Below are 27,575 nucleotides of genomic sequence, written 5' to 3'. Positions count from 1 at the left end.
CCCGCTGAGTGTATCAGAGTTTCAAGATCTGGGCTGTTATCACTGAACTTAAAAATATGTTCGGAACATTAGATTATGTAATATGTTACCCGGATTCTGAGGTTTGTAGATCACGACTTGACGACAGGGTTCAGCACATTAAGTGCGACTACAGATATATGGAGGTAGGAATCCTCGAATTGTAGGGATACGCTTTATAGGGATCGCAATGTCTAGCGGATCGAAAAGATTAAAGGTATGGACATCTGCAACCTGGCATTCCATCACGCCACTGACAGTCATGTTCCTTAAAGAATCTACAAATATGCCGGCCATTTGTATATGGAAATATGGCAGTTCCGCTCAAAGAAGATCGGTCACCAGATATACCACCAGATCACACACATTCGTGGACTGTATTTTTAAAAGGAGTCAATGGTGATGATTTATCGAGCTTTGTGAAAAGAGTCGTGTTTAAACTTCACGAGACATATCCAAATTCTAGTCGATGTATGTATTGGATGGGTGACGATTTATTTAAACGCGTTCTTTCTAACGATATTACTAATAGCCATTGAAGAACCACCCTTTGAAGTTACGGAGACAGGATGGGGTGAATTCGAGATATCCATTCGAGTATATTTCGTGGCCGAAGCCAGCGAAAAGAATGTCGTAATGTATCATCACTTGAAACTGCATCCTTATGGCCCGGAAGCCGAGCAACAAAAGTCCGACGGAGCTACAGTGACCAGTATGCAATACGATGAGTTTGTTTTTAACGAACCTACCGAATCATTATTTGAGATTTTGACGAAGAAATCGAATGCTGTCTTACCCGCGCAAAAATCAATGATGGTTCCGTTCAGTATTCAGTCGGAGAACGAAGAACTGGACAGACTTTCGGATGCACATACAAAGGTGCAGGAAAACATACGGCGGCTTACTGAAAGAATACACGTACTGGAGCAGGAGAAAGCTGCACTCCAGTCATTGTGATTTTTGATTCAGGGAATTCCGGCATCACCAAAAGTACATATTGTTTTCTTAGGGAAATGGCTCAACTGCAGTAGGATTTGTACATTAGACATATGAGGATAACTAACGATGTGCTGTAAATACAATTTCGATTAACGTAAAATCCGTCAGACTGGTGGTCCCTTGCCAATCCACTATCAAAATATCAATGTCTACACAGAACATAATATCAATATACCCATGTATACGCCCAATATACAATGCAAACGAAACTTTTGGTGAATCATTTACGTATGTTTTCTAACCTTAAAACTTTTTAGAGGATCACCGCGCTTTGATTTTGACCTCGCTCTATGAATAGCTCGCACTCTTCGTATCCGGTTTTGCTGAGTCTTGCGCATACCAACAAATCCCAAATCTTTCACAATACTCTGTCGCCCAGCTTCCGGTAATAAATAATCTGGCACATGCTTTAGATGGTGTTGAACTCGGGCGGCATGCACCTCGCGGTCGTGTCGCAGCTGCTCGAGTTCGTCGGGATTCTCTTCAAAGTGCTTCTTGAGCTTTTCACTGGCTAAAATCTCATGCTTTAGTTCCTTCGCTCGTGCTTCGCGAATAGCGGTCCTGGTTACAGCTCTGAAAGCATCATCCATACGATATTTAAAAGCATCGACCTGCTTCATATCGAACACATATGGCTTGATCTCAGCACCACCATGATTCTTCTTCTGGTCTCGTTGAATTCTCGCCATGACCTTCTCATCACGCTTCGCCGTGTCCAACGATGACGCTTTGTGCTTTCCCCATAGTTCATTCGGAACAACAAACGACAATGCCATCCCAGAATTTCCAGCACGCCCAGTTCGGCCAATTCTGTGTGTATATGCTCTGGATGAATACGGTAAATCAAAATTTAAAACACATGAAACATTCTGGAAGTCAATACCTCGCGACACGCCATATTCCCTGTCGCGTAACTTCCTTTTTGTCGACTTCTTCTCCCTAGACTGATTGCTGGCAGATACCACTTCCTCCACTTTGATCTGTTCTTCTGGAGCAATCTGGTCAGCTTCATCGGTAGCGATGATCAGGTTATATACGTTGCGATTAAATTGGTCTAGCACATGCAGCCTGGAGTTAACCGGGAAGTCCGAATTCAGAACGCAAGCACGAATACCAAACTGCTCGAGAAACAGCTTCACTCTGTAACATCGATCTATGTCGTTTACAAACACAATTGCTTTTCCTTTAATCAGTCCAAGCTTGAAAATAACATAAGTTAAGAGAAACTTATCAATCTCAGAGCAAGTAACCATAAACTGTTCCACAGTCCCACCGTCTGCCTCAGCTTCAGCCTCGTCTTCGTGAAGCGTTAAAATTGCTGGATTTCGACAAAATAAACCCTTGATCTCGTTGACCTCGCTAGTTAGGGTAGCACTCATTAAAAAGACCTGGAGGTTTTTTGGTAAATGCTTTTGGATATTCTCGAGATCCGCCTGATAACCGTATGACATAATCAGGTCAGCTTCGTCGACCACAATGTGAGTGACATTCTTGACTGGAAGAGTAGACGACTTGATATGCGCTAGTACCCTCAATGGCGTTCCAATGACAATATCAGGGAATTCTGACAAGAGCGACCTACAAAAGGAGTCAATATCGCATTGCACTGGCCCTGTCCACGTTGCTGAGCTTACCGCTGTACTTGATCTGAGACATTCTGCGCAATATTCACACCATGAACCAACTTCCCACAAAACACAACTAGCTTATTGACAAGCTTCCAGCACTGCTCTGCCAGTTCTCGAGTTGGGACCAAAATAATTGCGCGCGTGGCTCTCTCGTTTGGTTTGTTCTGTCCATCAATTAATATCTCAAGTTGGCCCATGGTGCTGCATATTGAACTTACGTATTTTGCTCTGATTATTGCTTCAATAATAGGAATAGCATATGCAGCTGTCTTTCCAGACCCAGTTTTAGCCCGTGCGAGAATGTCCTTGCCTTCAAATGCTAACGGGATCGCTTTTGCTTGAACTAAAGTTGGCCTCACAAAATGCTGTCTTGAAATCGCTTGCAGTAGACGTTGATCCAGACCTAACGACTCAAAAGACAACGAACTATCTACTAAAGTCTCGTCAACCATTTTATCTCCGCTTGAGTTTATGGTTTTCCTCTTTGACACCCTTGCTGGAGACCTAGCACGTCACAGTTGAAGGAAAATAAAATCAGCTGAAAAATATTAGTTTATTCGAAGTCCCAACCAGGTCCCCTAATCCACTTGTTCTTAGTTATTCGTAATGTTCAAACAGGAGTGCGTAACATAAGTGTGCCAACCTACTTAGAGCGAAAGCCGGGTAACGTTAACGTCCAACATTCGCATCTGGAGCATGTCAACCCCAGTTCTAACCGGGCATGCAAAACTCTTATGACAAGCTTCAACTTCTGAGAATGGCAGTTGTTTCAAAGGTCTCAACAACCACTAATGCCGTCGTCATCACGAATATCCACGTGGCTCGATTCTCCGACAAAGCTTTCTATGTTTCGAACAACATCAGAACTTCCTGCAACGGCAGACTTGGCAATTATTGGTAGCGGTCTTAGCGGAGCCAGCGTTGCATATCATGCACTGAAGACTTATTCCGCATTGAGTATTGTCATGCTCGAGGTCGGTGATGTGTGTGAAGGTAACTACATTAATTGAGTTGTTGCTAGTGGTGGCCCAGCCTAATACCGATATTTGTTTAGGTGCGACCGGCCGCACTGGCGGGCATCTTCACCCAGACTTCTACACCTATGCGAGCCAAGTTACCGCGAAATATGGCCCTGAGGAGGCTGTTCGGCTCAGCAAATTTGAGCGAGATAATTTTGAGGCTGTTAAAAGACTTATCAAGGAGGATAATGTCTATTGTGAGACTGTTGAAGACGGCGAGACTTGGCAAGTCTTCCTCACTCAGGAAGAATTTAGCGAAGCTCTCCGAGAATTTACCATGATGCGCGACCTTGGAGGAGATGTTCACGATATTCAGATGTACTTGCGCGATGAGGCCATAGAGGTATGCTGCAAGTTTCCTAGATACGGGTATGAATAATGTTGTACTGATCACTCCTAGGTTACCGGCATCCAATGTTGTTTCGGCGCTATCACCAGGATCGTCAATCTCATCCAAGAAATTAGTATCACATCTGATCCAGCAAAGTCTTGTTCGTGGACTCAATTTGCAGAGTAATACAGAGGTCCTCAGAGTCGATCTTAACAATCGTAGTGACGCTACTCCATTTTCCTCGGGTAACTGCGCCGCATATGACCCTGAATTGGACGAGTTCGAGCACGTGAATATGAACCCATTGAGAATATTGCCGAAGAAACCGTCATATTTGCATAAAATTACAACGTCACGGGGCACTCTTCTGGCCAATAACGTTGTGCATGCTACAAACGCCTATATTGATACGCTGCTCTCTATCTCGTCGAACGTTTGCGACACGACTAAATCACGAAATGGCACCGTGTTGGTTACTCCGATTCGGGGCCATGCACTTGAAATTGCGCCTGTCGGTATCCAACGCAAGCTGAGCTTAGACCCGAGCCACAACATCACCTGCATGAATTTCAATAGTGGTGGAGAGTATTTGATTCAGAGGGCAAACGGAAACTTCGTTTTGGCTGGCGGCAGACGATTCTCCAAGCGGAAAGGTATTGAGTCGTTCAATAACAAAACTACTACTGCTGAGACTGAAATCGATGGCAGCGTTGATCTTTTTCTGAGATTTTTTTTCACGCAGATCTTATGCTTTGATAACTCTCATTATCTTTCACCACCTAAGCTCGTTTTTGGTGAGAGTGACACCAACGAGGCCTATTCGGCTGACTACAGGATTGTCAAGCAATGGACTGGCATAATGGGACTCTCGGCAGATGAGTACCCCCTGGTAGGTAAGGTTCCTTCGAGGCTTTCCTGGTCATGGTATGCCGCGAATTTTCCTGGCTGCAAAAGCACTAGTTCGCATGATTCTCCTAGAAGACGACGAGTATAGGTACGACTGCCAGTATCATTCAACGATTGGGCCAATGCATGATGGCTATCTTGAAGGCACGATAGAAATAGCTGAGAATGTTCAGATGCCGCAGTGCTTCGCAATTACGGAGGAGAGACTGACCAAAATGATGAACCTGCTAAGATGAATGCGTAAAGAGTTACAAATTACGGTTGGAAATCCTGGTATCTGGCGTGTTGACGAGATCGAGTTGTTTTGATAAGGAGTTGGGCATGGGTTTGGCGCCGGCATCACTGCTCGTTGGAGTTTTGGTTTTTTGCATTGTTTAGGTTTCAATCAGTTAATCCGTTCTGCTGTAGAGTATCGATGAGCCAGTAATTCTAGTTAGTTTGATCGTAGCTTAACTCTATCAGCATTGTATCTCGCCAGGCGTGCGAATCTTTATAATTAGGAATTATGCAGGTTGGTCCAACATGTCTTGTATCGTTCATTGTATTATTCGTCATGGAAGCATATGCATAACAAAGTAAATCATATTAGTACAACGTCAGACACTGCCAAACACCAGCCATCTATTGTAGCGTTGTTTGTAATCCAGTAGAATTATCCGTTGTCCCTGGAGGAGAATGAAGTCGAACATCAGCGAGATCTGTGAGATCTCTAAAGTTGTTTGTATATTTCCAAATGTGTCGAAATGAAGTCGCACACAACATTAAGGCGACAACCGCTGTTTGCGTCATCGCAACAATCTTCTGCGCTTGACTGATTTTAGCAGCTGTCTACTTGTGGTGACCCGAACGCATCGCAACAATTTACTTTTAGTCGCCATCTAGATTTGTCCGGCACATTGCTGCTCTGGAATATCGCAGGACAACCTTACCGCGGCGCAGGAAAATATTAACGATCAAGATACAAGCAGTCCAGAGGTTTATGAAGTCACACAGTTCGTCCAGGATCAGGCAGCGAGGATGAAATCCGAGCTGGTGAAGAATGCCGCGGAATTCGAATTTACACGTCAAACACGATCGACACGACGCAGCGAGAGGAACAAGAACAAGAAGAGTGAACGAGCTCAAAGCATGAGAACAAGAGAGTTTAAATCTTCTGATAGTTCATTATTGGAGATTCGATCGTGCCCGTCGGATAATGTGGTCGCTCACACCAAGGATGACGATGACGGGATCTATTGGTCGTCAAGCCACTACTCACAGTATGCTGAAGAAGTCAAAGAGAGGCAGCAGGAACTAAGATCTGAACCACCGGAACAGTTAGAGAGCATGCATGACAAGAAGCCCTGTCAGGAGTTGGCGGCGGGCCATACTCTGAACACAGAGCTCCTTATTGCTAAATCATCTCGCTACGTGAAGCCGTTTGAGAAGCCCGCCCGAAGGCCAATGCGAGAAGATCGTGACCTTAAGAGAAAGAAGGCAAGCGGCGTTCTAGCATCGGAAAAAAAGGGCAAGAAAAGAAGCAAGGTGGATGCGCGTAATCCTGAAGGCGTGGGCCGCTCGATTGATGGCAAGAAATCACACCGAAACAAGGCAACAAAGAAATCCAAACCAATCGCGAGTTTAGTGTCAACGCTTTCTAATATTACAGAGGGCATTGGTGCTTCTCGACTAACGGTAAATAGATGTAGCATGTTTACGATTCCTTGTTCTGACAATACAGATTCCCCATAAAATATCGGCAGGGATCTTTAGCCACGGCAGACAGGCGGGTAATAGGCCTATATTAGGAGGTAGAACGATACTACTCCCCATACCGTTGATTTACTTACAATGCTTATGCAGTTCCAGACTTGACATTTTCCAGGATTGACAAACTGACAGAGTCATCTAAGTCCAGTATTACAGCGCGTCACGAGAACGTAGTACTGAATGTGGAAGCAAAGAAGTTCAGCTCACTTCATCACTATCCAGATCACAAAAACTCTGAGTCAACGGAACACACAACCACTGTCAATACGACGAAGTCTGCTAAGGACACTTTATCGGCGTCTCAGCCAATCGCAGATGTCGTTGAGATATGCGATGCAAATTGTAAAGAATTTTCGTCGCGTGTTGCCAAGCGACGGCAGCGGAATTCTCCTGACCAAAATTCAATTATTTCACCGCGGCCAATTCATGTGCATGAAAGGAAAACATTAGCTACTCTCGAAGCAAATGTTAAGGAGCAAACATTTCCGGTCGGCAATGCGCAAACATCCGAGGATTGTAAGTCGGCCGCGCCAGCTCTGGACAATGCTCCGTCTTTCGCCATGATAGATGCACCGCATCCAAATGAGATTTCAAGAAGGATTAAAGAATGCACCCCTAACAACAGTGGGTGGAAAAAGACTAGTCAAGATGCGCCATTGCCTCAAACAGAGTCGCATCTACATAATATATCTCCCCGACAAGCAATCTACAAATCAGCTCACGCCAATCAATGTAGTTATCATCAACCGGACAATACGAACTACGCGGCAGAGACGCCTTCACATGAGTATCACTATGAGGCGCTGATGCATCCAGTATCCGCGAAAGACGAGCACTATGAGAATGGTCCCGATTACCCTTTCCATGAGCGGCCTGGTGAAGGGAATTACTACTGTGAAACTGCTGACGACTTTGATCCTTCGATACCGGCAATACAAATTTACGATGGCAGGGACGACATATCCGGGAGAGAGTTTAGAGACTATCGTCGGAACCCTGATGGCCGAGATTACAGTTTGGTCGGAAAAAAAAGAGCTGACGAAACCTACATCAACGATGAGAGCTCGATTCCAGGTGTATCCACGTCTGCATATTATGGACAACATATACTGAACGCAGACGGTGGTAGCATGGGTCTCGATCAATATATCAATAATGAGTACCAGTATTTTTTGACGGACACGAGTATGACCACATTTGATCTATCGGTTTCCGACATTCAGCCAGTGGGATCTACTGCGGAATCTGAAGAGACATCTCGTCTGCCTCGCTCTAGTTACAGCTTCGGAGCTCAGTCTGACACCTTGAATATGTATCATATTGACAGTCCCCAGCCACCGAAATTTAAGCGTCATCGATTATATTAGTGCATATCAGGGATATTTATATACAGTGCCCGATCAAATGTGGTTTATCAATTAATGGGCTAATATGCAAACGCAGTATGACTGTGGTTCAGTACGCATAAGGCCACTAGCAAAATTATCTCGGATTTCATATGTGGCTACATGTGCATGAATATTTTAAGCCTCTAAATAAATAATCGTAACTCAAAGCACAAGATAACATAATAGTACAAATTCTCGGCTTTAATCTCTATGTCATGAATGTCATATCACATTCTCACCTAATAATTTTAGAGCAGCCTTCAATTCTTTGACCGCCGTATCAACGTCTTCATAAGTTAGAGCAGATATAGCGTACCGTGAATGTTTTTGTGCCAATGAAAATCTCTCTGCCTCGTCCATAATCTGCTGCACTTCTGTCTTCGATACTTGATGCTTTTGTCCGTGATGATATGACTGTGACTGTGATGCTGAGGTTTTGGGCGGAGCTGCAAGCGGCGGCGTAAAGACGAGAGGAGGAGCTGACGCCTCAGCAACGGACGAAAATCCAAGTGCAAGAGGTGGCGGAGAGGACGGTATTGGTAAAGAAGGAGTAGACGATACTGAATGGGCGGATGACGTGCCGTCCAATGACACTCTTTGGACAGACGTGGAGAGCTCGCCTATTCTTGTAGACTCCGGTTCCGATATGTGACCCTCTGAAGTAACGTCCGGTGGTTCATATTCGTTGGGATCTTCACCTGAGGCGTAGGATTTTAAAATTCGGGCCGCATGAAACTTGCAGTATTTGATACGGTCTAGAAGACCTTGGTCTGGATCGCCAAAGAGCTTCAGAAGCTCCAGGAAATTGGATGCAGCCAGTAAATTCGACGCTGTTGTTCTATGCAATTTTAGATCACTATCATCATCCCAGACACACAAAGTCGCTTACCTCGTCACTTTTTTGTTAATGATATCTTTGTCTGCGTTGGCAAATACTCGAGTAGCAAATCTCTCAACGTACGCCTGTCCCACCATTTCATCTGTTATCGTGTCTTGATCGTTCAGGTTACCTTTATCCTAAATAATTTGTAAGCCCAAACGATGCCCGCATACGACGTCCATACTTGTACCTTCTCAACAGCGTCTAGCAGATTGGTGATATATTCCGCAGCAGCAGGATCCGTCTGGTGCACTTTCGCTGCCAGCGCCTCTTCAATTGCATAATATTTACCTGAATACCCACTATCAGTATCTTTTGCAACATTCGACCAAATCAATAGCTGTCCGTACAATAATAGGATATGACAGGATCGGAGTTCTCCAGCTCATTTGCTCGCTTGACGAAGTTCGTGATGAACTTCAGAGACGGTGGTGGAGCTAGGATAGCCATTGCAAGTTCTTAACGAATATTGTAAGTTCTTAACGAATATTGTCTTGAAGGTATTAACAGAAATTTCTGACCGTACGTCGATACTGTGCTGTGGATATCGATTAGACACTTCCGGAGTATGCCAAATTGTGAATTTGTGACTCGCGATTTGGTCTGTGACCGACCTGCAAACCTTGTGTGCAAGATCTGCCACGGTGTCATGAAATGCTGCAATTATCCCAACTATTGTAGTCGTGTAGTGTGGTCAGTACTCTTGGACTTTTCAAGAAGCATCACCAGTAGTGACGTCCACAGATCCGGGCGCAATGCTTTCCACAGCTTTTATACTAGCCTGTCAGCTATTTCTGCTCTTGTCTCCAGCCTCGGCCGGCTTTTATGGCTCCGATACCGCCGTCATCAATCTCACTCCGAAGACATTTAAGTCTGAGATCTATGATACTAATTACACATCAATTGTCGAGTTTTACGCAGAGTGGTGTATGTGTACTTGGCTCGTGTATCTAAAGATCCAGCTATCTAAGACATCATATAAATAGGTGGACATTGCAAGAACCTTCGACCCCAGTACACTAAGGCGGCCAAATCACTGAACGGAGTCGCTAAAGTCGCCGCAGTTAGATGTGACGATCAGACTAACCAGTCTCTCTGCTCGCGATACGATGTCCGAGGATATCCGACGCTAAAAATATTTCGGCCAAACAGCAAAGTTCCGTGGAATCCGTATATTGAGGATTATCAAGGTGGACGGACGGCGAAGGCTATTATTGATACTGTCTTGGCTAAAATCCCCAATAAAGTGCGAAGGCTTAAAGCTGAGGAAGTTCAGACTTGGATAGAAGAGGTAGTTATGACAGACATCTACTCGCTCCTTGACTGAGAGTATTCTAATTATCTGCAATAGACCAATGGTCCTAACGTTCTTCTGTTTCATAATAAGGCGAATACTCCGCCTATGTACAAAGGTCTTGCCATCGATTACGCGGGAACTGCCAACTTCGGTATAATTCGGAATTCCGAAAATGGGGTTTCGAAGGAGTATGGCGTTACTAAATTTCCGTTGATTGTCGTAATCACCACAGACGAGGAAGGCGAGCATAGACACAAGTACTCTGGCGAGCTCAAGAAGGAGCCTCTGTACGAGTATCTAAGTAGTTTCGCTACTCCTGTAGAAGGAGCAAAGGCACCACAAAAACCAAAGAAGGCGAAGAAGGCGACGGAGGCGACGCAGCATGAGGAGCTTTAGAGCATTCGTAAGCGGGCTAAGGTCCAATGTACAATAGATATAAAGACAGTATCCAATGCACGTGTTCATGGTACATTATAATCTAGAAATATAAATCCACAGACAAGCCTACATCAACCAAACGCCGCTGTGTTGCAATAACTAACGTGCAAATGCCCATCAATTTTAAAGCACTAGGTCGGATGTTAGCCGCATTCAGGATAACGATATCAAGGAGACCTACGTCATGTAAATATCCGACTTCTTGATCTAATGCAGGCGCAAATGTGGAGTTAACGTATACAAAAAGAGGATCGGTATCCTTGCATTTTAACTGCCGTCTGAGAAATCTCACAACCACTTCAAATCTCTGAGACGCTGTGATTCGTGCGACGGGATGCGATAAAATTGGAGCTGAACCTATCGCTCTGAACTTGATTCCTACTTTGTGAGTAGCAGGGCGAGCATAAACTTCGAGAGCTCCTGTAGCATCCGTAGGCAGGAATGTCAGAACTACTGATGCAGCCATTGTGACCTTCTCTTCCGGTACCGCCTCTTCGGGAATGGTTTCTTGTGCATTATCCTGTTCATCCTGTTCTGGTTCTGCCGATTGCTCCCTCGTTGTACGTTCTGCATGACCACGAGTTAACGGACCTCGTGTTAGATAGTTCGCAACTGAAGATGTCGTAGATGACGATAGTGACGACGTAGGAGACCGTGCTGATGAATACATGTGCTCTATATCAGGTCGTCGAGATGGACCAACAATGCGAGATTCAGACATGTGCTTGTCACCGTCATCGTCATCATAGTCACCTAGGCTGGGTCTTACAGTGTTAGACGACCTAGCTATTGCTGAAGATGGTGTTGGCGAAGGTATATTTCGTTTACTGACCACATCTCGTGTCCGTTGTGAGGGGTTGTGTGGTAGATCCATTTCCGTGATTCACCGATTCACTGATTGGTTGTAAGACTTATGCGACAAAAGTCGACAGTATGGGTGTCTAGAAGCCGAGAAATACTTCGATCAAATACATATTGAAATTTAGATACTCTAAATTGTATTAGATTCAATCTTGAGTATGATTTGCAAGATTGAGCCTGGGTCAAAAACAGTATGGCACGCGTCATGTCAACAAATTCATATAAAGGGTATGGTACTTTTCAAATAATTTTTGAAGTGCGACATTCTTCCATGCGGCTGGCCGACTGGCCTAACCGCTCCACGAGTTAGGGCAGTATGCCCTACAATGTCCACCACCGAACTTTTCTAGCCTATTAGGAGGCAAATAACCCTATCCCGGCGCATATAGATGCCGATGGCCGACTGATTACTTGCACTGCCGTGGCTAATAAGAGGCCAATACGGCGTACAATCGATCATTAACTCTGGCAGTAAAGTCATATGAATAATATAGTGTAAGAATATAATGGAGCTATAATATTGCTCTCGACAATATCACAGGCATGCGATCGTGCTCTTGAAGCTTAGAATTGAGATGCTGGGGTGTGCTTTGGAGGCAACCGCGGCGCGCCTCGACGGATACGGATTTATGCACCCCATGTTATGGCTTTTATGAACTTATTCTTTCCTTACAATCAGGACTGAAATTTTACTTTCCATACCATAGCCACAGATTCTGACACACGCGCACAGGATTGCATATCTGATTCCGGTATATTTCAGCTTCTCGATTGATCGTCTCTTTCTTTTTGCATTGACTCAAAGTGCACTTCGCGATGTCGCTACACAACTTGTCCTACGTCTGTTCACACCTGAAAAACTGCTCAATGGCACGCGTGCCTATAACGTCAATACAATATACAAAGTTGCATCTAGGTGTTGTTTTGGGCCTCTACCGTCACGGTGCCATATCTCATGTGCAGCTCGGAAGCAGGAAAGGGCCAGACACCGAGCCCATCCAAGTTACTAGCGAGAACATTTCGACGAGACGATTATGGGTCACATTGAAGTATTACAACGCGGAGCCGGTATTAAAGAACGCATTACTAGAATCTAAACCGTCGAAGAAAAAAACAATGAAGTTGCCGGGATTGAAGAGGTTGATTGAAGGATATTGGGCTGAGAACACGAAGCCTCTTGATCCCGGAGATTTACTTTTTTTACGAACAGATAAAGGCATTCTGGAAGCAAGAGAGGCGGTTGAATTGCAGAGAGGTGGACAGTTATTATGTCGATTTACCTCATTGAGGTGACCAGTTGAGCGATTGCGTACGGTTAGAAGCCGGCCGCGAAATCCTAGTGGGTGCATGAAGGAATCGGCTGGTGCATATGGACATAGCATATCATAGCATATCAATACTTGTTATATAGGACTCCCACATGTAAATAGACACTTCTGCAGGTTTTTTAGTTGAGGATGGCGTAATGATCAGAGAAATAAATTTGTCCTTATATGAATGTTTGCTCAGTAGAAATATGTATTGCCAATCAGGAAAACACCGATGAACCAGCTCTAGCGGGGCAAGCGGCGCGGTGCCACCCACCGACTCTATTCTATACTGAGCCATTAGCCTGCAACTCCGACAAACAGCATCGTGCTCGGAGCATTATAGACTTAACCAGTTGACAAATGTTGCCAAATCGCGATATCTAGCAGATTCATTATAGCAATTTTACAATACAGATATTTTTATAATGGCAGACTTCACATTCGATCTAAGGCCCAAGCCTCTAACTGCATTGATTCCTCCACCAGCGGCCGTCTCGCTTGCCCGTTCGCTCATAACCGAAGTTGCAAACACCTGGAAGAAAGGCTCAGCATATCCTCACGGCGTGCAGGTGTACAGTCGCAAATTACTAGGTGAGAAATGGATCGCGCGGATATCGACTCATCAGGAGCCTTGGGACTGGTTCAAAGCCGGGATTTGCGAAAATCATACCGAGAATGAGGCTGAGTATATCGATACGCTTGACAGTTTTACGGAGATCGACGCTGGCGAGTCAGGCTGGAGAGGTGCGTTTTCTTGTTACGGTGACTACTACTAAAATGAGAAATTTATGACTAACCCCGAAGTTTAGGCGTGCATACGAGATATAAGCTGTCTTTCCCGCTTAGTATTCGTGAGATACCGGAATGGGTACTAGCTATCCAGCCGGATTCAGATTTTAAGGAATTCTTTGTTATCTCGGTGCCGGCAGATGTATCTGTCAGTAAGAATAGTGTGAAGGCTCGGTATGCGTCGATTGAGTACGTGCACGAGCTTCCGGATGGCAAAGTTGAGTGGACTATGGCTTTCACCGTAAGCAGACGTTAACTTTCTTGGTATTCTAAGCGGTTGGTGCTAATACGTTCGATCAGAGCGATGGCGGTGGCTTTATTCCTCGCGTTATTCAAGACCTAGCATTACCCAGCACTACTGCTCACGACGTTCCAAATTTTCTCACGTGGGCAAAAAAGAAATACGCAGCAGAATAGAGTATATCACTTGATGTCAATATCGACCGACAACGATGATCGTTGGCTTTCTTAGATATGTGTACATATACTACAGAGTCAATGCTTCGTAACGCTCTGAGTCTATACCGTGTGTATGCTACCATGTCTATTGAAGTATATTAATTTCTACGAGCTCTACATATCAATTAAGCTCTTTAACTTGAATTTCTTTGGAACAACAAATACGCCCGTAGCTTCAGCAAGTAAATGACCATGCGCAGATTCAACCGTGCCGGCCACTATAGACTTGTTTGTAGTGAACTAGAAATTGGTATTAGTACAGAGTACGTTAACATACGCAAGACAGTCCATACATCTGTAACATGGGCCTTGATCGCGATTACTTGATTCGTGAAGGTTGGAGCTCGGTAATTGATGTTGAGATTCGCGGTGACAGCAGACTTGCCCGGTAGAGGTAGAATAGCCTAGTTCATTAGCAACTCCTCCAGTTCGACAATAACAGGCAAATCAACATACTGCCCGCGCAAGTGCCTCATCAAGCAGCGAGCCAATTAAACCTCCGTGCTATGAAGTTAATACCACTTTTTATCTCACCATATTGACTCAGGTAACAAGAACATACCACAATCCCGGGAAACCCGGCCAACCGGCTACCAACGTGAATAACAGATACACTCTCATTCGTCCTCTCATTGTCAAACACGATTCCAGGCACTGCAAACTTTCCCACCCCCTTTAACGTGCTCGCTAAGAACGCTCGCTCGCGATACTCGTCAGCTGCATCAACCCACATCCTACGCTCCTTAAAGTCCGGCTTCGCTCGCATTTGCTTGACAATATAGGACTGCTGAAGTTGATTCTCCACGCGATCGATGTACGCTTTTTCTTCCGGAGATCCGGCTTCGGGGAGTTTTTCCTGGAACATCGTCAGGATCTGCAACGGCGTAAATTTGTACGCCAATGCAGCGCCGACGAGTAGCGATGTGGTCGCGACTATCATTGTTGCATTTTCGGAGAAAAATGATCGACGGCAAGCAGTTGGTGAGGCTTCTCTCGGTGAGGAGGTCGAGAACGCAGACGGTCTTGCCTGACGAGTTATCAGTGAAATGGCATTGCTTCTGCAGCGGATTCGTTCGCACGGAGCGCCGAATAGACGGGTAAGAGAGGCAACGCTGCTTCGATTCGTCATATGGCACCTGCTGGAAGGCTACCGGTGCCTGAAGGTACGCAATTGCAGCGTCGGAGGACACGGGGATGTCACGATGCAGACGTCGGGGCTTCGGAACTTACTGTCGGCGTCCGGCAATAGGTTAAGGGTAACCACTGTTTGCAAATAGGTTTGACATCGCATTAGTTGCATCAAAATATAGTAATTAACCTTATTTACAAAACAATGCCAAAAGAAAACCCCAGTTTGAAGACTCCAATTTTCAACGCTAATCATTGCCCAGAATGTACAGCAATTTAAATGTGGGAAACACAACGAAATTGACACCATATCCATATAAAACGCTAATCCGAAAATGCGACAAGATACTATGTCGGCTTTGGAGGCGACATTATAATTTCATCGTCACTCGATGACTCGCCTTCGTCGACCTCCAGCACCGGTAGATCCATTGCCCCAGTGACAAGGTTGTCCTCCTCGTCCAAATCATCCAGCACAACCTTCTCGCCCATAAGATACCGTAGACATGACTCCAGGCAGTATTTCTGCCTGTTTGTGAATTCAGTGGCGATCGTCTGCACTTGCGTCTCCATTTTTCCGATTTCCTCGGGCGATAAATCCTTGCTTTGTTCAATTGTGATTTTTGGGGCACTCCTGCGGGGATAGTCAGACGGAAACCGTGCTTCCACGCGGATAAATATTAGACTATTGTCCGTTCCCCATGGACCATTGAGGCACACGACGATTTCTCCACTGCTGACGTTGATCTGATACTAATCAGTACATAGCCACAACTAGAACTTGCATCAGAGAAATACCTTTTCGAATGTGATCTTCGGAAACTTGTTGCCGACTATGCTGACTTCTTCACCCAAATTTTCCGGCACTTCCCGCTCTGTGAATGCTGCCGTATCATCCGGCTTTGCAAATGCCGAGCGTCCAATTCGAACACCAGACAGCCAGTTCAAATGTGATATCTTGTCGTATATTCCGCCTCTTGTCATATACCTCTGCGGCTTTCTCGCCGTGAACTGCGATCCTCGCGTCGAAGCAGTCGCGCTTCGAGATGTTGGTTGGTGAATACCGAGGGAAAACAGCGAAGCGGAATCAGATTCTGCTTCGGGTTCTTCGATGAAACTCACATACGGGGAGCCGCGGCGTGTCAATCTGTACTTAAGAGGTTTGTTCTTCACATGACGCACCCCTTCCAAAGTTGAGTCGTCGATGGACCACAATCGCAAGTCGTGGTCTTTGGACCACGTAACTAGTTGAAATTCACGATTATCAATCCCTTGGTCACCGCCCCTCGTCCTCCACAGAAATTCCTTGACAGGCTCTGTGTGCCCGACAAACTCTGCGACAGGCTTCATAGGCTCCGTGACTTGTTCACTTTTGTTATACACAATATACAATCCGTTCTTTCCACCTCGCTGCGGCATAATACAACACCCGTCTCCAAACGGCGTATGCCGGGCTTTCCAAACCGGAAAATCCGTCATGATGACGCGAACGGGCTCGTCCTTCTCGTTACTATAATCCCAGAACTTGATCGTCTTGTCTAGAGAACATGTGATCAGGCTTGTCTCCGCCACTCTATCGAAATCCACACCGTAGATTTTTGTTGAGTGTGCGTTGATCGACCGGAGGGGTTTGGCGCCCATCCTGTCATCCCAGATGCGCACATACCGGTCGTGGCTCGAAGCTACGACGTGCGGATTCTGTCGGTTCCATTTGACTTGTGTTGCACTCGCGCGCCAGTCACAGAAGGATTGCACGGGTTTGCCGGGGGCGCGCATGTCCCAGCAGTGCACGAACGCGTCGACCGCGCATGTCGCCAGACGTTCAGGGTCATGGGCGTGGAAGTTAATATCCGTGATCGCGCGGGTGTGGGCATGTAGGACGTGTTCGATCGCGTTGCGAGACGGAAGAGCCATATTCCAGACCATCGCTTTCTGGTTCGAAGTCGAGATTACCCAAGTGTATTTTGCGGCGTGAGGGGACCATTGCACATCTGCCACCTCCCATAATGTTGTGTGTCGGAGGAAACGGGGAGGGCAGTAAGGGTCGTCTAGGTCCACGACATAGAGACCGCTTCGTCTATAGGGTTCAAGTTAGTTAGGTATGTATCTAGCAAGTAATCACTGACGTTGTCCATACGAGGCGAGTACAATGTCACGACCTGATGGAGATATTGTCATTGCGCCAACAGGGCGCTCGAGGTGTAGCGAGAGTGAGGTACCGAAGGTTTTGGATTCCCAGGGCGATGACACCCCGGTCTTCTGCTGTGCAGTTGCCATCTCTTGTTTTGTCTGGTGAATCGATTGCAATGGCTGTGGAGGTAACCGTTCTATAGGTACACTAGGGGAATGAAACGATAATTAATCATGAACACGCACGGTTACAGAAATTGGCACCTAATGCTGTTAAGGTAATAAAGTAGCCTTACATCGGTATCTTTCAATGACGAAGGTAGCGCTATCTGATCAAGGTGGGAAGGACTGACTATCATAGAGTAGTCGAACGGCTCTGCGAGTCGCGGCGGGGCTAACTACGAGTTATGTCGACTAGAACTTTACCGCAAATTTACGTTCTCCTGTGAGCAAGAGTCCAAATGAGGAATCATTAGGAAATATTAGGTAAAGGAAATATTTGGAAAGCTAATATATTACACTTATATGTAGCATTTTATATGCTAATATAGACAATATGGGGCGTCTCCGAGATAAAACGCTTAGATAATATTTCTCGTAATGAACAAATTATGCCACGGCAGATTGACAAACAATTTATTTAATATAAACACGATTTAGAATTGACGACTCTACTCTTCGGTCGGCCCTAAAGCGCTGACTTGTGCTAGTGTGGACTCTACACAGTACGGCAAATTCATGTACCACAGGGTCGTAGTCGACCGACTCGTAGAAAGTCGCATGCGATACCAACGACAAAGTACACCGCCGCACCATCGTACAATAAACCCTCCAAACTCCATCGCAGTCGCTTTAGCGTCATAGTCCTCACACCGCAATAAACAGAATACACACGACGCAACCCGCAATGCCTGCCAACGATCTTCCGGTAAGTTCAAGCCATTTGCCGCCGGAAAGCTCACATATATACATACACTGGACAACAGAGTCCGCAGCTAACCAACACATTCAGGCGATGATGACCCCAGCCGAATACCAGGCGCAGATCCAGCCTGCCAGACTTCAAGCCATGCCCCCCTCGCAGTCCGTCCACAGGGTGCCCGTCCGCACGCAGTCTCTGACCGGAGTTCAACAGCAACGCGCAGTCCAGTCGCAGCAGCAGCAGCTACACATCTCATATAGAGCCCACGACAGCTCGCCGCCTCAGACACTGAATAGACAACATAGCGCGATGCCGCCATTACCGGCACCAATTGACCCGCTGTATCAGATTTTCTCGAGCGTAGACAAGGACGGTATGTGGGGTCTGTTCTACGAGTATACGATTTAGTTATTGACGCCGGTGAAGGAAGCGGGAAGCTGTCTGCGAGCGAGCTACGGTCAGCTTTAGTGAACTTCGACAAGACAAAGTTCGATCCAGAAACAATCAAGCTTATGATCAAATTGTTCGACTCCGATGGCTCGGGCACGATCGATTACACCGAATTCAGTAAGTTGTTCTGGTGTGTATGCAGATAATTATAGCCGTTGCTGATTTGACAAGAGCGGCTGTGGAATTATCTCGGAGAATGGCTCGAGCGGTTTCAGCAGTTTGATTTAGACCACAACACGACTATATCCATCGACGAGTTCGCTCTCGCACTGCAATGTACGTCTTGACTCTTTGCTCATCACTCTATAGATACGTTCCTAACTTAAAAAACAGCGTTCGGGTTCCAGTTCAGCCCCAGTTTCGTACGCTTCATGTTCAACCACTACGATAAGCGTGGCATAGGCTCAATCTCATTCGATTTGTTTGTACAGGCAAATATCACTCTTCAACGCATACACGACGCATTTAGAAAATATGACCGCGGACAGGGCACAATTCAGATAAGTTTGGAGGATCTGTTGACTGAAGTTTTGTATTTGAAATAATAGTAGGTAATTTGATGTATTGCATTATTAGTAAATTGGATTTTGTATATGTAGAGCATTTTGTGATTGGCGGAATTGTGTTGTTATAGTTTGGTTATTTGTCTGTCTAGATTGTGTACTATTGTGAGGGTATTGCGCGTTCCGGTTGTATCATGCTTTATTTGTCGATTGTTTATGTAGTACTGTTGACTTCGTATTCTTGCTAAGAATTAACACAACGATAATCACTTACAATCCGTATGTCCGATAACAATGATAAAATGACAAAGAATAACCCAACCCAGAAAGAACACAACATATGCAAATACAATATCTATACACCACCGCATCGCGGATACAGCGCCGTGACTACTTTGACCTCTTGACGTCGGCACCCCATGTGATTCCCCTAGGGATGTCAGGCTGTCCGGCCGAGCTTGAGTCCGCGCCGGCCTCCGGCTCGTCGCTGGAGTGGATACCTAGAGCCGCGAGCCTTCTACGGCGTTCAACTTCAGTCTCGCCCGCAAAGGAGATCCTCGGGGTTGATTCCGCAACCAAATTCAGGCCAGCATCCCCGTCCTCGACGTCGTTGGCGTAATCAAGCTCGTCGTCAACATCCTCCTCATCGGCAACGTCATAATCATCACTGCTGATTCTCCCGGCCCGCTGAGCGCGCTCTTCTTCTTCTGCGCGTTCAGATCCTTGCAACGCCGCCAACCGTCTTTTGCGTTCCGCAGGCGTCTCCTCCTCCTCGTCCGCGTGCGAGCGGCCCTTCCGCGACCGCGGCACGACCACTTCATCCTCCGTTGCCATTCGCTGCAAGAAATTCTTAGGCAATTCATTCTTCTCGAGCCCAGACCCAGATGAGCTCCCGCTAGTGCCTTCTCCAGAACTCTCAACTCTCTGCATCTCTAGATCCCCACCATGTGCACCGTGCGTGCCAACAGCAGACGCCCCACGTCGTAGTCCAACCCAAGATAACGCGCGGTCGAGGCCGCTTTCACCGCCCGCTGGTCGGTGCCGATTAATTCTGTACCGCCTAATGACTTCGCCTTCTTCGTTCTCAACAATGATCTCGTCGTCGAGTTGGTACGCTATGGCTTTCGTGCCACTATGTTCATCCTCGGCATGCGCTCTGTGCGCCTCAGACGACGCTCGACGCCGACGCTGGGACCGCACCGAGCCGGCGACGGAGTCTTCATCTAGTGGCTCAAGAGGTTCGATCCACGGCGTGCGCTCGCCGGTCTCAGAATTAATCGTCGTCAACACCTCGCCGTGCGCGTCCTCGACTATCAAATGATGTCCTTCCTGGTAGACGGTATGGCCGGTAGGGTTAATTTGCTCTTCTAACGTCGCCTCCCCTGCTCGTCTCGCGACATTCGGCGGTATACGCACACCGGCTTCGTCGTAATCCGCAGGCATCTGCTCCTGTTCGTCAACAGCACCTTTCTTCCCTTTGCGTTTGCGCGGACGGGACATCCTTCCAGATGCTTTGGCCGGTCGGCGCGGTTCGCCGTCAGCACTCGTAGGCTGGCGGTGGAATAGCCTGTTAAAATTTGTGTTGTCTCCTATAGTTTCGATTTTCCTGAACGAGAGAGACTGACCGGACTCCATCCTGGGCAACCGCTGCAGCCAGGACGGCCCATTACCGTTACCGGTCGTATACGACATGGTGATGGCCATCGTGTTCAGTCGCTTACCGAGCGTGAACACCGCAATAGACGATCCGTGCACTATGATAGATGCTATAACCAGAAACGTCACAACCGGCCACATAACGGCTACGACGGTGTAGTTCGCCGAGCCTTCAGGCGGAAGCTCGGCCAGTGGAGTGGGTTCGCCGTGTTCCAGCTCCGCGCGTGCGAGAATGGTAATGAATATCGCGCCGACGCCGATGGGGCCAAAGTGGCCGCAGAAAAGGGCTTCGCGCCAGGTGCGGATGTCGGGGACGATGGGCTTGATCATCAGCATGATGGGGATGCGGCGAAATAGAATTATCAAGATAGCAAGAATCGACAGCTTCCACGGGCTGATTCCAAGCTGCGGCGCGTTGTAGAGATTCCACGGGACTATGGAGCCAAAGTAGACAAAGTAGGCCAGATTGAGCAACAGGTCGATGACGTTGGACACGTGAGATTCTTCTGTCTTGTGCGTGAACCAACCATCCCAGGAGAATGCTGCACCGGCTGCAAACGAGACGAGCAAATCGTCAGTGCCGAGGATCGAGCCAACGCCGGTGCAGAAGAGAGCGAGCACAAAGTAAAACACCAGAAACGATTCGCGGTCGATCAAGTTGTGGTTCTCTGCGAATTTGATGAGGTGGCGGCCAGAGTAACCGATGACGACTCCCAAGAGACAGCCGAAAATGCACTCATACAGAATAGTGACCAAGAACCAGTGCTTGACCACCTCGCCTCCCTGGCCGACGTAACGAATCAAATAGAGCGAGAGATCTATTGTGAGTCAGCAAACATAAGAGAAACACAATAGAGAACGTACAGGCAAAAGGAAAGGCCATGCCGTCGTTGCATCCAGATTCGGCGGACAAAAGATTTCGCAAGTGACCGGGAACGCGCTTGGCGAACTTTCCCTTACCGACGACAGCAGACGCCAAAACAGGATCAGTGGCCGTGATGCAGGCCGCGACGACCAGGCCCTCGACCCAGCGCAGAGAGGGCACTAACTTCCAGATAAATACGGAAGAGATCAGCCATCCGAAAGTCATGACGGGTACGAGCAGATAAAAGACGGAGACCCAGTGCCGGAGCATGTACTTCTTTGGCAACTCGACCGCGACTGCGAATATCTGCACGATCAGCACGATGCGTGAAATCTCGAGTGTGATGTAGTCGACGTTACCCCATGTGCTGGGATTGAACCAGTTGAGACAATGGGGACCGAAAATGACGCCGACGATGGTCGCGACGGCTAGGGGTGGTTAGCAATGGAGGAGACATGGGAGATAGTTCCGACGTACTTGCTTCACCAATGTAGAGCTTTTCCTTGACGAAAAGCGAGATGAGCGAGAAGATCGTTGTGAAGCCACCAATAATAGCATATGCGATATGCGGTTTGTTAATCTAGGCATGTTAGCAGCAGCATATGCCGAAGTCTGGACAAGACAAGATTACCCAGAGCTGGTCCCAAGCCATTCTTGAAGAGCACGAACGGTCAGGATCAGTAGTGGATCAGGGGGTTGCGGGAGATAATGTGTACTCGGAACAGAGTGCACTCGACGGCAGACTGCACACGACAGATATGCAAGCAAGATATCGAATATGACGAGAGAAAACAAAAGCGAATGGATTGAAGATGCCTATCGGAGGAGATGGTGAAGCGAGCCATGCGATCTAGTCTTGGAAGACAGCGCAATAGCGTTTGCACTAGCGCACGCTTTAGGGTCTTGGCGCAGCTCGGCGCTTAGACCGGGGGCTGCGCAATGAACAAACCGTGCAACAACTCTGCCTGCGCGCAGAATGTACACCAGGCACATGAACTCAGACTGGCCTGCGTATTTTGGTTACGGAGTAGGCTTATGTTGTGGTCGGTTTTCCCCGAATGCATAATTATAATCGTACTTTTGACGTTGAACTGCCAGTCTGCCAACTATATTAATTGACCGCAGATCATCTAAACTTGTACAGAGCGAGTGGGCCAGTTGCGCAGCAACCTTGGCGTTTCTGGCGATTTAATTCAGAGATGCGATACTTCGACATATATAGTGACATGTCATCGTTTCAACATAAAATAAATATAGTTTCTAGCTGCCGCAGGAATCTGCATAAATAAATATGTTGCGCCGCGCAGGGATGATGGCGATGCAATCGAGGGACCGGTTTTGAGTCGGCAGCTATCGATATTCACTTTGCTGTCCTGACTTATAATTTCACGATTATTGCGCTTAGTATTGTCATTAGTAAGCCAAATGTAATTATTTCTCGACGATTGTCGATGTTGGCTGTATTCGCGGGCTTGTCGGTAACCTTTTTATAGGATACATCCAACACGAACGACCATGTGCCGTTATCACTAACTTACATCAACAGCATAATTTATCACTGTCACACTGTTACGATATATATGTATTTTTGTCACAACACTTCACATAATTATATATAATAGCAATCTATACATATGATTCATATGATTCATATCATGTCACGTTAGCGCATGTAAAAATCTTCAACTTACACATTTATTCAGAATGTCCATGAGACTTGCCATCGCCATTTGACAATTCAGCATTACGCAGCAACAGCTCACTCCGGCCGTTCCCCAAATACGTGCGCATCCCGCGGTCAACACCACTCAAGTAGCGAACAATCGTCATCAATGACCGTGGCATGGTCCGCACAAATGGCATGAACCTGGCATACACCGGTAACGTCAGGCGGCCTTGCTCACCCCTTTCGAGTGCGAGGATGATGCGGTCCGCTACAATGCTTGTGTCAAGTACTGGCGCGGTGATTTTGTGTGGCGATTTGACTCCTTCAAAAAGCGACGTCGCCATTTGTCCCGTCGCCACGAGAATGGTGCGGATGCCGGAGTCTTTGTCCGCGTTCGGCCCGACTTCATACGTCAGCGACTCATACAAGCCGAGCAGACCGCTTTTAGACGCCGCATATGCACCTGCACCTGCATCAGTAATCGTATCTACAGGGAACTGAAATGACGATACATACTCAGCTTGACGGGGCCGATATACGCCATCACAGACGACACGATCACAATGTATCCGCGACGCAACTTCAGCATACCCGGAAGGCAAGCCTTGACCGTATAAAATTGAGACGTCAAATTCACGCCCATGCACCTACAAGATCAGCACTAACGATCACGATATGACATCACAAGCGGACGTACGTTTCAATCTCCTCATACGTCAAATCCACAATAGTCTTGCCGTGAGTTATAGCAGCATTATTGACCAAGATGGTAATATCTCCAATCTAGAATATTAGAAGGGGCTTCCTTCCCGGTACAACGTTACTTCACTGACCTCCTGCTTAATTACGTCCGCGGCATCTATAACCTGCTCCCTCGACGAAATATCGCACTTGATGTAATATACGCCCTCCACGCGGTCTTCCGGATCCGCAATATCCAGCACGACAACTGGAATCTTGCGCGCACGCAGCCGTTTCACTATATTGGCGCCTAGGCCGTTGCAGCCACCTGTTACCAGCGCGATATCTAGTTCGGGATCAAGATAGCTTGTGCTGGAATACCCGCGCAGAAAGTAGTATAGCTTTGCGGCAGACGTACTGCCCAGGGCTGATAATGCTGCGTTCATGAGGCCCATGTTAAAGATCGATGATACTGCACAGCAGAACCCGGAGTGCGTGATCCTAGGAAGCGAGTTGAATAACTCTGGCGAGATCGAAGCTGCGTACAACGAAATGTAATTTATGGCCGGCCCCGTGACAGGCGCGTAGGCTCGGTCACTATACTCAGACCCAGATTGTTGTATCACGCAGGCCATAACAATCAAGCGTCTTACCAATGTCTTGTGCGACCAGTCGATATGAAGTCGTACGAACGCGCTCTGCACACCCTAACCCACGCGTTGTGGACGCGTCACGGCAGCTCAGTTTTGGATTCCCATCTTGTTTCGACACTATTAGAAACTTACTATGACAGTACACTGAGCGGCTTGTCCATAACTGGCTCTGCAATCTAATCGTATCACAGGACTTTTATTCTCTAAGACATATTATGATATACATTCAGTCATTTAAGTTTTATATGTATGTACAAACACAAAATCTTCTAAACTCTCAGGACCCTAGCTTTGCCTTTCCCATGTCCTCCCGAAGGCGGCGCCCGGATCGTGCGTCCGCCCCTTTTCTTGCCCTCCTCGAACGCCATCGCAGCTGCGTGCTCCCGTCCAAAGATATCCAAGTCTTTCACTTTATAAATCCTCACAATCCAGTTCTCGGACGTAAACGCCTCCTCCACCGTATTAAGCTGTATCGGCGTCGCAGAGCTATCCGTCGTCGGAGACGGGATTCGCTGGTTTCGCACACGGTCGACCGCCCCCTGCCGTCCAAACAACTCTGTAAACCGGTAATAACACATCTTATACATCATTGAGTTCCGCATCGTTGCCGTCGCTTGCTCGTCAACTCTATATTCACCTCTAGGCGTAAAGAAATTCCGCTCCTGCACCTCCTCGGGCCAGATTCCTTCCGCAATCCGCACCATCCACAAAAACTTGTTCATATCATCGCCAGAGTATCCGATCAGTCCGCCAAAAATCACAAGAATGTAATCAACGTCATGTTTCCGTAAAATTGGATAACTGACTTCTTCTCGCGAACTCATCGCCTTGCCCACAGTTGCAATGTGAGTGTTGTTCCACGTGTTGTTGTCCACTAACGTCGTCCGGTCGGCCATCCCACCAATCTGGTAACCGTAGTCCCACCATGACATGATCTTCGCGTCTTCCGGCGTGTTCTTCCGAAGCCAGTAGTACGCCTCCCGGAAGTCGTCGATAATGTGGGCTGAACCATCCGGAAGTTGACTGGCAAGCACGACAGACGGGGAAGAATACGCATTCGAGGTCACCCACGTACAATGTTGCACGAACATGCACAGGTACACCAAGAACGATCCCATCACAACCACTCGTGACCACGGCGAAAAGATCCCGACAATCGGTGCTCGAGCGAGACCGCTGATGTTCAAAAGCGACGAAGACGACTCCTCTTTATTGCTCTCGCCATCCCTGGAGTCCTCGCCACTGGTCTCTGGCGTCGCAAGATTAGTATATTGGTCGAAAATTGTCGACAGAGCGACCGCGCCGCAAACGCACACCACAGGTGTCAGTGTCAGCATCAATCGAACCATCACGCCGGCAAAATACGAGCCCAAAATAGCGTAAATGATGACAAACACATGCTCGTCTCGAAGCTTTTGAAACAGAAGATACACGCCTGCGGGGAAGAGCCAGATGAGCATGTGCGTGTCAAACAAGAACGATGGCCACGCCGTCGGCTGATGCTCTGACACCGACGCAATGATGGGGATGTGAATTTTCGCGTATCCGGTATCCCACAACGAGTAGAATCGACCAGTCCATGGTGCGATCACCCCAGTGAATGTAAGTCCAACAATGGCAAGAACGCCAAAGGAAAGCAAGCCGATGGTCGCGACCATGATCAACACCTTGAACTGACTGGATGGTAGACGCGCTCGAATATACAGAGAGAATCCAACAAGCTGAAGAAGTCCAAACACACCAAGTGCGCCCATGTGTTCACTCGATCGAATTGGAAGGAAACCGACGAACGGAATCTGCATCGACGCAAGAGTTCCCAAAGAATACCACGACGAGTACGCTACATACAATCTGTTGGAATAGCGGCCCATGATGATAAGCACGAGCGCATGCAGAGGAATGACGTTGGTAATAAACACATATCCACCCCATGCCGCAACCATGTAGAAGTAGAACAACGCTGTCAACGCACCCCAAAATGCCGATCCAAGCTTGAGAGCCTTGATCCAAAGGTAGAAAGTAAGCATCAACAAGAAAATCGCAATTGCCTCGTTGTCATATGATCCAGCGACAGATCGAGAAATGTAGCCTAATACAGTTAGCAATTGCAATACAATCGAAATCACACTCCTACCTGGAGCTATGCCAATAAATGCCGCGGCTAGCAATCCGGCGCCCTCGTCCTTCATTTCAGTCGTGAACAAATACGTCACGTACGCCGTCAATCCAGAAAAAACGGGAGCAAGCATAACGCAAACGTTCCTAATGTCAACTGGAAGCGTAAGGGCCTTGAGCGTATGGAAGATCAAGGCGGACGTGACCATTAGACCAGGGTACAATGTGCCGCCTGTGACACGACCAAGAGGGTACCACGTCCGGTCGTCAAACCAATCGAGGAACGAATAAAAGTCATGAGATACAAGATACTTTGTCGCTCGGAAGTTGAACCAGGGATCAAACTCGTGGATAATACTCTCGAATCGCGCAACAGAGAACAAACGGGATGCGATCGCTGCTCCGGCGATAGTTAGCAGGATCACCGCTTTTAGAAGTGGCAATGCCTGAGCGGCAGACTGTGGAACCGACGACGGTAGCAAAACCATTGTCAGTGACTTGCAATTGAGTCAATCAAAAAGGAGATGTCGATATATCAGCCGCGTAGATTGATCAACCCAGAGCGTATAGTCAGGATGCTCCGCGATGTTGATATGGAAACTGTCTAGTCCTACGTGGCCTTATGAAGCCGGGTAAACTCATACAAAACCACTCCCTTTTACCGGGTCGTCTAAGCGAATGATCGAAACATCATTCCATTCTTAATCATTCAGCACTATAATAAAATACAAACT

The 27,575-nt window shown here is 47.2% G+C and overlaps 15 protein-coding genes across 15 annotated transcripts; 7 read left to right on the top strand and 8 right to left on the bottom strand.

The window, feature by feature from the left end:
- Positions 1–147: 147 nt before the first annotated feature.
- V1508DRAFT_409566 (yeats family-domain-containing protein) lies at positions 148–1,112 on the top strand. The gene is made up of 3 exons (XM_066939171.1): positions 148–235; positions 294–489; positions 551–1,112. Exons 1-3 carry the CDS (start codon positions 209–211, stop codon positions 973–975), a joined length of 648 nt encoding a protein of 215 aa, XP_066798638.1. The 5' UTR covers positions 148–208; the 3' UTR covers positions 976–1,112.
- V1508DRAFT_409564 (P-loop containing nucleoside triphosphate hydrolase protein) lies at positions 917–3,174 on the bottom strand. The gene is made up of 3 exons (XM_066939170.1): positions 2,864–3,174; positions 2,652–2,809; positions 917–2,595 (listed from the first exon to the last, which is right to left on the bottom strand). The coding sequence occupies exons 1-3, from the start codon at positions 3,095–3,097 to the stop codon at positions 1,242–1,244; spliced, it is 1,746 nt and encodes a 581-aa protein (XP_066798637.1). The 5' UTR covers positions 3,098–3,174; the 3' UTR covers positions 917–1,241.
- Positions 3,175–3,436: 262 nt separating this feature from the next.
- On the top strand, positions 3,437–5,579 carry V1508DRAFT_448414 (FAD dependent oxidoreductase; the record flags this gene model as incomplete). Its single annotated transcript, XM_066942460.1, is given in 5 exon segments — positions 3,437–3,638; positions 3,700–4,007; positions 4,065–4,106; positions 4,177–4,874; positions 4,894–5,579. 5 exon segments carry the CDS (start codon positions 3,437–3,439, stop codon positions 5,135–5,137), a joined length of 1,494 nt encoding a protein of 497 aa, XP_066798636.1. The 3' UTR covers positions 5,138–5,579.
- On the top strand, positions 5,498–8,255 carry V1508DRAFT_409559 (uncharacterized protein). The gene is made up of 3 exons (XM_066939169.1): positions 5,498–6,575; positions 6,622–6,691; positions 6,744–8,255. Exons 1-3 carry the CDS (start codon positions 5,919–5,921, stop codon positions 8,015–8,017), a joined length of 2,001 nt encoding a protein of 666 aa, XP_066798635.1. The 5' UTR covers positions 5,498–5,918; the 3' UTR covers positions 8,018–8,255.
- V1508DRAFT_409555 (Vta1 like-domain-containing protein) lies at positions 7,999–9,524 on the bottom strand. Its single transcript, XM_066939168.1, has 4 exons — positions 9,269–9,524; positions 9,109–9,209; positions 8,928–9,055; positions 7,999–8,876 (listed from the first exon to the last, which is right to left on the bottom strand). Exons 1-4 carry the CDS (start codon positions 9,366–9,368, stop codon positions 8,261–8,263), a joined length of 945 nt encoding a protein of 314 aa, XP_066798634.1. The 5' UTR covers positions 9,369–9,524; the 3' UTR covers positions 7,999–8,260.
- Positions 9,525–9,553: 29 nt separating this feature from the next.
- Positions 9,554–10,722, top strand: V1508DRAFT_364373 (thioredoxin-like protein). Its single transcript, XM_066937302.1, has 3 exons — positions 9,554–9,845; positions 9,905–10,209; positions 10,270–10,722. Exons 1-3 carry the CDS (start codon positions 9,674–9,676, stop codon positions 10,609–10,611), a joined length of 819 nt encoding a protein of 272 aa, XP_066798633.1. The 5' UTR covers positions 9,554–9,673; the 3' UTR covers positions 10,612–10,722.
- Positions 10,723–10,724: 2 nt separating this feature from the next.
- On the bottom strand, positions 10,725–11,164 carry V1508DRAFT_336544 (ubiquitin-like autophagy protein Apg12-domain-containing protein; the record flags this gene model as incomplete). The annotated part of the gene is made up of 2 exons (XM_066936660.1): positions 10,725–10,784; positions 10,835–11,164. Coding segments are annotated over 2 exons (390 nt in total), but the record flags the coding sequence as incomplete, so codon positions are not given.
- A 933-nt stretch (positions 11,165–12,097) lies between these two features.
- On the top strand, positions 12,098–13,048 carry V1508DRAFT_154795 (mitochondrial 37S ribosomal protein uS8m). The gene has a single exon (XM_066936053.1). It carries the CDS (start codon positions 12,331–12,333, stop codon positions 12,805–12,807), a length of 477 nt encoding a protein of 158 aa, XP_066798631.1. The 5' UTR covers positions 12,098–12,330; the 3' UTR covers positions 12,808–13,048.
- Positions 13,014–14,380, top strand: V1508DRAFT_409549 (uncharacterized protein). Its single transcript, XM_066939167.1, has 3 exons — positions 13,014–13,568; positions 13,634–13,854; positions 13,914–14,380. Exons 1-3 carry the CDS (start codon positions 13,250–13,252, stop codon positions 14,028–14,030), a joined length of 657 nt encoding a protein of 218 aa, XP_066798630.1. The 5' UTR covers positions 13,014–13,249; the 3' UTR covers positions 14,031–14,380.
- On the bottom strand, positions 13,919–15,359 carry V1508DRAFT_409548 (HotDog domain-containing protein). Its single transcript, XM_066939166.1, has 4 exons — positions 14,635–15,359; positions 14,529–14,576; positions 14,366–14,476; positions 13,919–14,312 (listed from the first exon to the last, which is right to left on the bottom strand). The coding sequence occupies exons 1-4, from the start codon at positions 15,199–15,201 to the stop codon at positions 14,187–14,189; spliced, it is 852 nt and encodes a 283-aa protein (XP_066798629.1). The 5' UTR covers positions 15,202–15,359; the 3' UTR covers positions 13,919–14,186.
- Positions 15,360–15,366: 7 nt separating this feature from the next.
- V1508DRAFT_409546 (WD40-repeat-containing domain protein) lies at positions 15,367–17,696 on the bottom strand. Its single transcript, XM_066939165.1, has 3 exons — positions 17,338–17,696; positions 15,999–17,277; positions 15,367–15,947 (listed from the first exon to the last, which is right to left on the bottom strand). The coding sequence occupies exons 1-3, from the start codon at positions 17,475–17,477 to the stop codon at positions 15,549–15,551; spliced, it is 1,818 nt and encodes a 605-aa protein (XP_066798628.1). The 5' UTR covers positions 17,478–17,696; the 3' UTR covers positions 15,367–15,548.
- A 703-nt stretch (positions 17,697–18,399) lies between these two features.
- On the top strand, positions 18,400–19,247 carry V1508DRAFT_348143 (uncharacterized protein; the record flags this gene model as incomplete). Its single annotated transcript, XM_066936714.1, has 4 exons — positions 18,400–18,629; positions 18,683–18,819; positions 18,874–18,978; positions 19,036–19,247. 4 exons carry the CDS (start codon positions 18,400–18,402, stop codon positions 19,245–19,247), a joined length of 684 nt encoding a protein of 227 aa, XP_066798627.1.
- Positions 19,248–19,386: 139 nt separating this feature from the next.
- Positions 19,387–22,538, bottom strand: V1508DRAFT_364352 (Sodium/hydrogen exchanger family-domain-containing protein). Its single transcript, XM_066937301.1, has 4 exons — positions 22,358–22,538; positions 22,204–22,306; positions 21,726–22,154; positions 19,387–21,679 (listed from the first exon to the last, which is right to left on the bottom strand). The coding sequence occupies exons 1-4, from the start codon at positions 22,376–22,378 to the stop codon at positions 19,596–19,598; spliced, it is 2,637 nt and encodes an 878-aa protein (XP_066798626.1). The 5' UTR covers positions 22,379–22,538; the 3' UTR covers positions 19,387–19,595.
- A 752-nt stretch (positions 22,539–23,290) lies between these two features.
- V1508DRAFT_409538 (uncharacterized protein) lies at positions 23,291–24,885 on the bottom strand. Its single transcript, XM_066939164.1, has 4 exons — positions 24,226–24,885; positions 24,090–24,175; positions 23,909–24,039; positions 23,291–23,855 (listed from the first exon to the last, which is right to left on the bottom strand). The coding sequence occupies exons 1-4, from the start codon at positions 24,706–24,708 to the stop codon at positions 23,422–23,424; spliced, it is 1,134 nt and encodes a 377-aa protein (XP_066798625.1). The 5' UTR covers positions 24,709–24,885; the 3' UTR covers positions 23,291–23,421.
- On the bottom strand, positions 24,852–27,497 carry V1508DRAFT_154665 (Oligosaccharyl transferase STT3 subunit-domain-containing protein). Its single transcript, XM_066936052.1, has 2 exons — positions 26,861–27,497; positions 24,852–26,815 (listed from the first exon to the last, which is right to left on the bottom strand). The coding sequence occupies exons 1-2, from the start codon at positions 27,327–27,329 to the stop codon at positions 24,996–24,998; spliced, it is 2,289 nt and encodes a 762-aa protein (XP_066798624.1). The 5' UTR covers positions 27,330–27,497; the 3' UTR covers positions 24,852–24,995.
- Positions 27,498–27,575: the final 78 nt, after the last annotated feature.

Source organism: Lipomyces doorenjongii (assembly GCF_038497915.1).
Source record: "Lipomyces doorenjongii strain NRRL Y-27504 unplaced genomic scaffold V1508scaffold_3, whole genome shotgun sequence".
In the NCBI taxonomy this organism is placed as follows: domain Eukaryota; kingdom Fungi; phylum Ascomycota; class Lipomycetes; order Lipomycetales; family Lipomycetaceae; genus Lipomyces; species Lipomyces doorenjongii.
The sequence above is the reverse complement of the archived record's forward strand: the minus strand, read 5'-3'. Positions and strand labels throughout refer to the sequence as shown.